This window comes from Bufo bufo, chromosome 1 (genome assembly GCF_905171765.1).
Source record: "Bufo bufo chromosome 1, aBufBuf1.1, whole genome shotgun sequence".
NCBI classification, from domain to species: Eukaryota; Metazoa; Chordata; class Amphibia; order Anura; family Bufonidae; genus Bufo; species Bufo bufo.
Genome location: NC_053389.1, coordinates 638,266,799 through 638,278,477, shown reverse-complemented (window position 1 = coordinate 638,278,477; position 11,679 = coordinate 638,266,799). Strand labels below are relative to the sequence as shown.

Below are 11,679 nucleotides of genomic sequence, written 5' to 3'. Positions count from 1 at the left end.
AGTAAAAGAGCCCAGAACTAGAACTAAAGTTCATAGGTGTGCGACTTGTAGCAAGAGACTTCCTGAGAATCGTAAAAAGAAACTCTGCCAAGTTTGCATCAATGATCTTGTAAAAGAGGAGCAACCGTCCATACTGATGGAGGTCAAAACCCTAATTCAGAACGAAATAAAGTCCTCCCTGGCCTCTCTCAGATCTGTCCCTCCTACACCTCCAGCGAAAAAACCTAGGATGTCTGTCCCAGCCTCCTGATTTAGAGGATATGGACGAGGAGGCCTCCACCTCTAGACAGAACGTTGATATTGACGCTCTATCAGAGGGTGAAATTGTGGAGGATAGTAAAAAATATTTTTTTCTCCTCCGAGGACATGGATGAATTATTGGGCGCTGTCAGAGCAACCATGGGTATTGAGGAGGTGAAAAAACCACGATCTGTCCTGGATGAGATGTTTGGGGGACTCAGAGCCAAAAAAACTAAGTATTTCCAATGAATGAAAACATAAAAGATATGATCCTGGATGAGTGGACAGACCCTGAAAGAAGACTGGGGGTATCAAGGGAATTCAGGAATAGGCTATTCGATCCAGACGACGTTAAACTGTTTAATGAAACCCCAAAAATTTACATTCAGGTAGCCAAGAAGACCTCCCTCCCATTCGAGGACTCGTCACAACTGCAGGACCCAATGGAAAGGAAGGCTGCAAAAAAAACCTGGGCGGCATCTATGTTTGGTATTAAAACCAACATAGCTGCGACGTCGGTGGCTAGGTCCATGTGTTTCTGGCTCAATGAGTTGGGAGACCATATTAAAAACAAAACCCCAAGAGAGGAAATATTAAATTCTATTCCACTCCTCAGATCAGCCACTGCCTTCTTGGCGGATGCCTCAGCGGAATCGGTGAGGTTTGCCGCCAAGGATGCTGCTCTCACCAATTCAGCTAGAAGGGCATTGTGGATGAAAGCATGGGGAGGGGATAAAACATCAAAAGCGAAGCTATGTTCTATAGCTTTTTCCGGGGAATACGTTTTTGGACCCGTGTTAGACTCCATTCTTGAGAAGGCTGCAGATAAAAAGAAAGGGTTTCCGGAGGAAAGTAAAAAGAAGCCCTTTCGTTCCTTCAATTCCCAGACTAGACCCTATAGGGGCAAAGGTAAGTCGGGTAGGTGGAGTTACCAGAAGGGGCGGGGGGGGGGAAAGGCAGAGGTTTCCTTCTCAACCCCCAGAATAGACAGTCAGATAAACAATGACGCCAGAGTAGGGGACAGACTGAGGAATTTTCTGTCCCGGTGGGAATCCGTCACCAAAAATCCGTGGGCCTTAGACATCCTACGAAATGGCTACCAGATAGAATTTTCCTCAGCCCCTCCAAAAAAGTTCAAATAACATCACAGCCCAAAAACTCTAGAAAAAATCTGCAGGGGGTCCTTCAACTTATATATTCAGGAGTGGTAGCAGAAGTCCCCAGTATGGAAAGAGGAAGGGTTTACTACTCCAATTTATTTCTGGTTCAGAAACCAGACGGTACCTTCCGCACTATTATAAATCTAAAGGGACTAAACAAAGCTGTCACATACAGAAAGTTCAGGATGGAATCCATAACATCCATCATTCCTTTGATCAAAGCCGGAGATTTCATGACTTCCATAGACTTAAAGGACGCTTACTATCACGTCCCCATAAACAAAACCTCTCAAATACCTCAGATTCGCCCTAGTGGACAACTTGGGAGAAGTAAAACACTTCCAGTACAGTGTTACCCTTTGGAATCTCCTCTGCCCCAAGGGTATTCACGAAGCTCGTAGTGGAAATGATATCCCCCCCCCGAGAGCGGAAGGAATAAAAATATTTCCATACTTAGACCATTTCCTAGTTCTAGGATCCTTGGAACTGGAAACAACCAGCCTTACCAACAACCTAATACACAGGTTCTCAGACCTAGGCTGGATAATAAACCTAAAGAAATCATGCATAATTCCATCAACCAGAATGAAATTTTTGGGAGTGATCCTGGACTCAGTTTCCCAGATTACATCCCTCCCTCAGGAGAAAATAAAATCCTTTATAGACAAAACAAGAAAATTCTGGAGTCAGTCTCAGTGCTCCGTATGCAGTGCCATGAGCCTCTTGGGAATGATGACTTCCTGTATAACGGCGGTATCTTGGTCCCAGGCTCATACCAGGATAGTCTAGTCGTGGATCCTGAAGAATTGGGACAAGAGGCAGTGCTCTCTAGAAAAAAGAATCTCCATCCCAAACCACGTAAGATCAGATTTAAACTGGTGGACGGAAAACAAACTTGCTAAGAGGTGTACCCTGGATAAAGAATCCAGAGATACAAATTTATACAGATGCAAGCGGCACAGGATGGGGAGCAAAAATAGGCTCGCTAAGCTACCAGGGCACTTGGTCGGACATCATAAGAACAAAGTCATCGAACCACAGAGAACTGAGGGCGATCTGGGAGGTTCTGAAGGCCTCACAAGACAAGGTATCCGGAAAACACCTGAAGATCCTTTCAGATAATGTAACAGCAGTCACATATCTGAAGCATCAGGGGGGGGGCACAAGATCCCAAAGCTTAAAAGATCTGGGGGAAAAAATATTCTTCTGGTCAGAAAGAAATGTTCCCTCCATCACAGCTATCGATTTTAAAGGGTACAGAAAATATTCAGGCGGATTTCCTCAGCAGGATGACCATAGATCCAGGAGAATGGGCCCTAGACTCTGAGGTATTCCATCAGATCAGGAGATGGGGGAACCCCCCAGATAGACCTGTTTTGCGTTTTTACTTGATGCAAAGTCCATCCTTTCTGCTCTCTAAACCCCAGGGACAACCCTTGGGCAGTGGATGCATTCTCAATCAGGTGGACTTGGGGTCTAGCCTATGCCTTTCCCCCTTAGCCGCTAATACCCAGAGTGCTGCAAAAGATAAGGTCAGACCCAGTAACAGTAATACTGGTTGTTCCATACTGGACAAAAATAAATTGGTTCCCAGTACTAAGGGAACTAGCTTTGGAAGAACCCTGGAGAATTCCCCCACAGGAGAACATCATTTCTAAGGGACCAAGCCTTCATCAGAATCCAGGACTGTTCAAATTATCAGCCTGGATCCTGAGCGCGAGGTCCTAAAAAGCAGGGCACTATCGGAGAAGGTTATAAATACCCTCAAATCCAGCAGGAAAGAAGTCACCTCTGCGATCTATTTTAAAATCTGGAAGAAATACTGTAGCTGGCTAGGCCAGAACACGCCGGTAGACTCTACCCCAAATATTGAGAAAGTACTGGATTTTCTTCAAAGAGGATTAGATCTGGGCCTGAGACCAAGTACTCTTAAAGTACAGGTCTCGGCCTTGGGGGCTTGCTAGGATACTGACCTAGCCAGTAATAGGTGGATAAGGATGTTTATAAGAGCCGCCTCCAGGTTAAGGCCATCCTTAACCCCTAGGACGCCTCAATGGGACTTTAACTTGGTCCTGAGAGGTCTTACAGGGTCACCTTTTTCTCCTATTCAGGATATTTCACTCAAACACCTGTCATTAAAAACGGCCTTCCTAGTAGCCATCACTTCAGCCAGACGATTGGGCGAAATCCAGGCACTGTCCTGCCGGGAACCATACCTCACTATCTTTCCAGACAGAATAGTTTTACGTCTGGATCCGGGTTTCCTGCCGAAGGTCGTGTCGGACTTTCACAGAGATCAGGAAATTGTCCTTCCATCTTTTCTCAAAGATTGTCCATCACACGATCAGTTCCAGCTTCTGGATGTTCAGGGTACTATCATACAGTACCTAGATTCAACAAAGGAATTTAGAAAGGATGATAATCTTGTTCAATACGCAGGTCCAAACGAGGGAAAAAAGGCATCCAAAGCCTCTATTGGACGATGGATTAGATCTACCATTGCCTGTTGCTATCAAAAATCTGGTCTAAACAGCCCCACAAATATAAAAGCCCACTCCACAAGAGCTATGTCTTCTTTGTGGGCATTAATGTTTCGGCTTCTGCTGACTTAGCCTTTGGTCAGAAGGTTCTGCAAGCAGTTGCCCACCCTATTTAGTAATATGGTAGCTCTCATAGTAGAGCCGTCATGGTGGACGAAATGGAAAAATCGTAATTAGACTTACCGGTAATTCTGTTTCCTTGAGTCAACCATGACGGCTCTACTATGAGATTGACCCCTTGACCTCTGTAGGGGCAGGAACACAGAGTTTAAAAGGCCACCACCCACTCTCACCATCATTGCTTTCCACATTACCAAGTGGGTGCAGCCTTAATTTAGATATATACAGTACAGACCAAAAGTTTGGACGCACCTTCTCATTCAGAGTTTTCTTTATTTTCAGGACTATGAAGGCATCAAAACTATGAATTAACACATGTGGAATTATATACATAACAAACAAGTGTGAAACAACTGAATGTCATATTCTAGGTTCTTCAAAGTAGCCACCTTTTGCTTTGATTACTGCTTTGCACACTCTTGGCATTCTCTTGATGAGCTTCAAGAGGTAGTCCCCTGAAATGGTCTTCCAACAGTCTTGAATGAGTTCCCAGAGATGCTTAGCACTTGTTGGCCCTTTTGCCTTCACTCTGCGGTCCAGCTCACCCAAACCATCTCGATTGGGTTCAGGTCCGGTGACTGTGGAGGGCCAGGTCATCTGGCGCAGCACCCCAACACTCTCCTTCATGGTCAAATAGCCCTTACTTTCAAAGTTTTCCCAATTTTTCGGCTGACTGACTGACCTTCATTTCTTAAAGTAATGATGGCCACTCGTTTTTCTTTACTTAGCTGCTTTTTTCTTGCCATAATACAAATTCTAACAGTCTATTCAGTAGGACTATCAGCTGTGTATCCACCTGACTTCTCCTCAACGCAACTGATGGTCCCAACCCCATTTATAAGGCAAGAAATCCCACTTATTAAACCTGACAGGGCACACCTGTGAAGTGAAAACCATTTCAGGGGACTACCTCTTGAAGCTCATCAAGAGAATGCCAAGAGTGTGCAAAGCAGTAATCAAAGCAAAAGGTGGCTACTTTGAAGAACCTAGAATATGACCTATTTTCAGTTGTTTCACACTTGTTTGTTATGTATATAATGCCACATGTGTTAATTCATAGTTTTGATGCCTTCAGTGTAAATCTACTATTTTTCATAGTCATGAAAATAAAGAAAACTCTTTGAATGAGAAGGTGTGTCCAAACTTTTGGTCTGTACTGTATATATCTAAATTAAGGCTGCACCCGCTTGGTAATGTGGGAAGCACTGATGGTGAGAGTGGGTGGTGGCCTTTTAAACTGTGTTCCTGCCCCTACAGAGGTCAAGGGGTCAATCTCCTAGTAGAGCAGTCATGGTGGACTCAAGGAAACAGAATTACCGGTAAGTATTATTATTATTATTATTATTATTATTATTATTATTATTATTATTATTTTATTTTTTTAAAGTAAGCCATAAGAAGTGCTGCTTGCCACAAGCCATGTAGGGTACACAGCAAACATGTGGAAGAAGGTGTTCTGATCAGAGGAGACTAAAGTTGAACTTTTTGGCCTACATGCAAAAGCTATGTGTGGTGGAAAACTAACACTGCAAATCACACTGAAAAAACCATCCCAACCGTGAAACGTGGTGGTGGTGGCAGCATCATGCTGTGTGGATGTTTTTCTTCAGCAAGAACAGGGGAAGCTGGTCAGGGCTGATGGAAAAAATGGATTGAGCTAAATACAGGGCAATCCTGGGGGAAAATCTGTAGAGGCTGCAAAAGGCTTGATACTGTAGCGGGGGTTGACCTAAACATATAGCCAGAGCTACAGTGGAATGGTTTAGTTTCGGCTGCCCAACCTGTGGCCCTCCAGCTGTTACTGCCTACATCTATCAGCCTACCGTAGGGCATGAAGGGGGTTGTAGTTTTACAACAGCTGGAGGCTGCAGATTTAGCATCCCTGGTTTAGATCAAAGCATATTCATGTGTTAGAATAGCCCAGTCAAAGTCAAGATCTAAATCCCATTGAGATCTGGTAAGACTTGAATGTCTCGTTTTCAGTTCACTTCATCACACATACTCGTTACTTTGTGTTGGTCTATAACATAAAATCCCAATAAAGTAAATTTCTTTCTGTGTGTAACATGAAAACGTGTCAAAAGGTTTAAGGGGTATGAATACTTATCCAAGGCACTATGTATGTATGTATGTATGTATGTATGTGTGTGTGATATATGTGTGTGTGTGTATGTATGTATGTATGTATGTGTGTGTGTATATGTGTGTATATATATATATATATATATATATATATATAATTGTCGTCATGCCATACCAATATAGCTGTGAGATCTATAATTCTTCTAGTCAAGTTGACAGATTAATTTTGGGAATAAGGGTACATGCACACCACAGTGAAAAAAACATGTCTGTTTAAAACTGACACACTCAGTTTTTCATGGCCCTTTTTGCAGCAGCGTGTGCATCCATTTTCTGGCCGTGTCCATTTTGCATCCGTTTTTTCATGTCTGTTTAAAACGGACATTAAAACGGATGAGTTATTTCGAGACCCACTCTTCTGAGAACACCCACAGGATGGTAGATCCCCAGCTAAAATTAATGTCCACACAGCCATTTTTCACTATCATGAGAACTAATAGTTGAAAATGTGTGGTGAACCTGGTTCTGAAATACTACCCTGGACTGCAGTTTGTCTTTAGAGACTCTTCTTCAATAACTTTGTTTAGGCAGTTTCACAATGTGTGTGTGTGTGTGGCATGTTTTCAGGACTTTTCTAAAGGAGGACAAAGTCAAAAACAACCTAAACATTGTGATAAAACTATAACCCAAAAAAGTGCTTTTATAAACTCATATGAATTTCATGGCATTTATTTATTTTTAAAGATGATAAAACAGAGTGGCAGCATTCTTAGGCTACCTGCATATACAGTAGGTGTGAACTGTCCTCTTGCAGAAATTCCTGCACAAATTTCTGCGTGTTTCTGCACCAAAAGTTTTTAGCTTTTTATTTTTTAGAGGATTTAATGTGGTTTTTGCCGCACATCTCACCCTTGCATTGTAAAGGGTGAAATCTGCACAAAAGAACTGCACAAACAGTTGACAGGCTGCGAATTTCTAAATCTGCATGTCGGATCAATTTCCACTAGAGATGGGAAGTTCGGATCTTTCACATGAATCTGTTCATTTGAATCAGTTCATTCAAATGAACCGATTCGTGAATCGAATCTTCGTTCACTAGCTGAGTCTGCTGAGCTGAGACGCAAGTGAACCGAAGAGCTTAGGTGGTGCGCATGCGCTGATGCTTCGATTCACTTGCTGAGTTGGCACTTGGTCTGAGCTCTGAGTGAGGAAGTGAAGGGAAGCGGACAAGACTTAGGACAGGAGCCCTGGTGTGCATTGTTGTGAAATGCATTGTCGCCCACAGTGACAGTCTGACAGTACAACCAAGTGAAGTGAATGCACAGGGAAAACTGTAACGCTTATAATAAAATAGTCCACAGTCCGCACAGACATCCCACAGGCAAATAACTAGTGTGAACCCACCCTTAGTTATATAGTTACTGAATGAGACAGAAGTTTCAGAAGAAGGGATGACATGTATATCTCCTTGAGAAGCCAATTTGACCCTAAAGGGTTAATTCAACCTGTAATCTAAACTCTGTGTCCTGTCACTTCTCTTATCTCTCTGCTGACTGCCCGTCTGTCCCTTAAAGGGCTTCTGTCACCCACTAAAGTCGTGTGTGTTTTTTTTTTTTTTTTTTTGGCTACTTATAATCCCTATACTGCGATATATCAATACATATTGTTATTAATCATTTTGGTTCAGTAGTTAATTTAAAAACAGACTTTTATCATATGCAAATTACCTGTACCAGCAAGTAGGGGCGGCTACTTGCTGGTAGCAGCCGCATCCTCCTTTCATAATGACGCCCCCTCCTCCTGTTGATTGACAGGGCCAGCGAAAGCGCTCGTTCTCTGGCTGGCCCTGTCTGCATTCAAAATCTGGCGCCTGCGCCGTACCTGTCTTCAGTCGGCGCAGGTGCACTGAGGGGAGGACGATCGCTCGGCCGCTCCTTCCTCAATGCGCCTGCACCGTTGACGTCACATCTACACCCGGCGCAGGTGCACTGATGAAGGAGCGGTCCGAGCGAGCGTCCTCCTCTCAGTGCGCCTGCGCCGACTGAAGACAGGTATGGCGCAGGCGCCAGATTTGAATGCAGACAGGGCCAGCCAGAGAACGAGCGCTTTCGCTGGCCTTGTCAATCAACAGGCGGAGGGGGCGTCTTTATGAAAGGAGGATGCGGCTGCTACCAGCAAGTAGCCGCCCTACTTGCTGGTAGACAGGTAATTTGCATATGATAAAGTCTGTTTTTTAAATTAACTACTGAACCAAAATGATTAATAACAATATGTATTGATATATCGCAGTATAGGGATTATAAGTAGCCCAAAAAATAAAGACTTTAGTGGGGTGACAGAAGCCCTTTAACCTTATCACTGCTGCAGCCTGGTCATTAGCCTCAGTGTAAACTGTTCGAGTGACTCACGGTTCTTTTAACTCAAAGATTGAATGAGTATCTAAGTCGGATCTTTAGATTCTTTTAACCTGTAGACTCATTCGATTCTTAGACTCCCTCCTGTACAGTGTGTGACTCAGAGCTGCTTGCCTGAGCTCTGATTGGTTGCAGGGAGGGGAGGGGCTTGGCTTCCACTCTAGGATCAGATTACGCTCCTCCCTCCCTGCTGCCAGCATCTCTCTGCTCTGCTATCTGACTGAGATGTTTCACACGGATCAGCTCAGTCAGAGGAAATCGACTCCTCCGGTTCAGTGAACTAGAACGATTCGTTCATGAACCGGACATCACTAATTTCCACATAAAATTTCAAAGGGTACATGAGATTTGTCTATTTTCATACATTACGCGTGACTTTGCATAATAACTTCACTGTATTACGCTGCGTCTTTTTCACACAGCAATCTGCGCAGAAAAAAAAACTGCGTGTGACGGTAACCTTAGATTCTTGATACTCAAGGACTTCAGTGTGCATTGCTAATTATAAGTAATTTTTGGATAAACTATACAAAACTTGATGTGGAAAGGTAAGAGCAAGTGGTTGCAGGTAGCATTCAATAGTCTTGTACTTGTCAAGTAGGGGTTAACTATCTATAAACAAATACTGTGACAAAAGAGAAAAAAATCATGGTCACAAAAGTAGCAGAAGTAAAGCAGCTGGTAGTCCGAAGCCAAATTCAATACTTGGTGCTTAATTTATTTTGATTTTATGTTGGCCAATTTATAATTGCTCCCTAGGAACATTGTTTTTGTACTGTGTGTGTGTGTGTGGCTTTTATTTTTTTTAATTTCTTTTTTTGTTTGTTTTAAAGAGGGGTGTGGTTTAAATTTTACCAGAATGTTGGAGTTGCATTTTTCATATTCGGCAGGCATGGAAAGTGACTTAAAGGGGTTATCCCATGACTAATGTAAAAAATTTAAATCAGACATCATATAGTACATGACATTTCTTTCTAACAAAGCTAGAACCAGCCCTGTACCTCCCATGGATCCAGAGATCTCCCCATTCATTGCTCTGCTAGATTTATATCAAGCTGACAGATCAAGGGGAGTGTCTTTTATGCTGCAGCTCAGGGGGCGTGTCCTCAGCTCTCCCTATCACAGCTCAGGAGGCAGCTGTAGGATGAAACTGAGCATGTGCATCCTTCTCAGTGAGCAGGTGAGAGAAATAAGTAAACTGTAGGTGGCGCAATACAGATTCATTTTATTGAATAACTCAGTGGCTATGCAAAATTTTTAATTACATGCACTTACAAAAGTATTCAGATCCAGGTGCTGGTTTGAAAACTGTCGAATATTTTTCGTGGGACAACCCCTTTTAATCTATGCTAGTAAGGGAGGCTGGCATAGATTTTATAATGTCGCATGGCCTGCTGGAGGAAGAGCCAAAGTTATGTAGAGGCCTACGCATCCACTGTCTGTGCAGAGACTAAGACCGTTGTCTAAATCGTTGATCTTAATAAATGTTCTCCATATTGAATATTGTTAGTGTTAATCCAGTGATTAATATTTGTGGTCTGTGGATTTAATAATCTTATATACAGTATTTTTTTTTATTTTTTGCAGTAAGAACCTGTGAAAATGACATTTAAAGCATCCAACAGAAGGACCTTTACAAACAATATCTTGTATGTTACATTTTGATAAGACTTATAACAGCAGACTCAACACTTGAACATGGCATTCACTCAGTTTTGTACACAGAAGGTTACGAGGCCAAGAACGCAGAGAGATCCAAAAAGAAATTTTATCTGTTTTGGGATTGTCACATAGACCAAGACCTCACTTACATGAGAAACCTACATCTGCTCCAACGTTTATGATGGATTTGTACAATTCAGTGAATGTCAAAGAAGAAAAAAATGCAGAGTTCTCCATCTTTAAACAATTTCTCAGGGATAATGAAATTTCAGTTGTTAGTCCACAGGAGAACCACTTTCTTGCTGATGCTGATCTAGTAATGAGTTTTGTAAATCTGCTGAGAATGACACTGAACTTTGTCACCAATGCTACAGTAAGGAACTGAGATTTAATCTTGCAGACATACCCGTTGGGAACAATTGACAGTAGCCGAGCTAAGAATATTTAAAAATCAAATCCCCTATAATGAAACATACCAGATAAGTGTCTACCAAGTGATTGAAGAAAACACAAGTAAGTTACTGAAGCTTGATACTCAAATTATCTATGGATCAGACAATGGATGGTTGACATTTGACATTACTTCAACTAGTAATGCTTGGGTTGTGAATCAACAGTACAGTCTTGGCCTGCAATTGATGGTTGAGACTATAGACCACAGAAAAATTCAACCAGGATTTGTAGGTCTAGTTGGCCGAAGTGGTTCACAGGAGAAGCAGCCATTTATTGTGGCATTTTTTAGATCTGAAACGAACCACCTCCGTAGTGTCAGTGTCTACCAGTGGAAACATTGGAATCTGGAGAAGGCCAAGGGATCAAAAGAGCAAGGAGAACTTCCAATTGGCAATCTCACCGAGAGTTTTATGAGCAGCAGACTAATGGTGGCCGGCGCTTCTTGAAACACGCATGTAAGAAGCATGAACTATATGTAAGTTTCCGTGATCTTGGTTGGCAAGATTGGATCATTGCTCCAGAAGGCTATGCTGCATATTACTGTGATGGAGAATGTGCTTTTCCCACTGAATTCTTACATGAATGCCACCAATCATGCCAATTGTCCAAACTTTAGTTCACTTTATTAATCCAGACACTGTTCCTAAACCATGCTGTGCCCCTAGAGAACTCCAAGGAATATCAGTGTTGTATTTTGATGATGGTTCCAATGTTATACTAAAGTCATATAGAAACATGGTGGTTGCATCCTGTGGCTGCCACTAGACTCCCCAAAGAAGCCTTTCCAGGGATTTTCAAAGCAAGCTTAATTGAAAACAACTGGATATACCCCTTTTAAATCTGTTATTTCATCTGAAATGGAAGTAATTACTAAAACAGACTTGTTGGCACTAATAGGTTGTATTTAGTCTGTGTGGTCCTTTTTAATTGAAGAAGTTTAAGGGCTTGTGTTTTTAAAGATGACATAAGAATAAAAGTTTTTTTTCTTTTATTTTATGCTGCAAATGT

The 11,679-nt window shown here is 42.3% G+C and overlaps 1 protein-coding gene across 1 annotated transcript; it reads left to right on the top strand.

The window, feature by feature from the left end:
- Positions 1–485: 485 nt before the first annotated feature.
- On the top strand, positions 486–11,436 carry LOC120986363 (bone morphogenetic protein 7-like). The gene is given in 9 exon segments (XM_040414897.1): positions 486–1,149; positions 3,729–3,978; positions 10,226–10,263; positions 10,266–10,553; positions 10,556–10,633; positions 10,636–11,114; positions 11,117–11,230; positions 11,232–11,270; positions 11,272–11,436. Coding segments are annotated over 9 exon segments (2,115 nt in total).
- Positions 11,437–11,679: the final 243 nt, after the last annotated feature.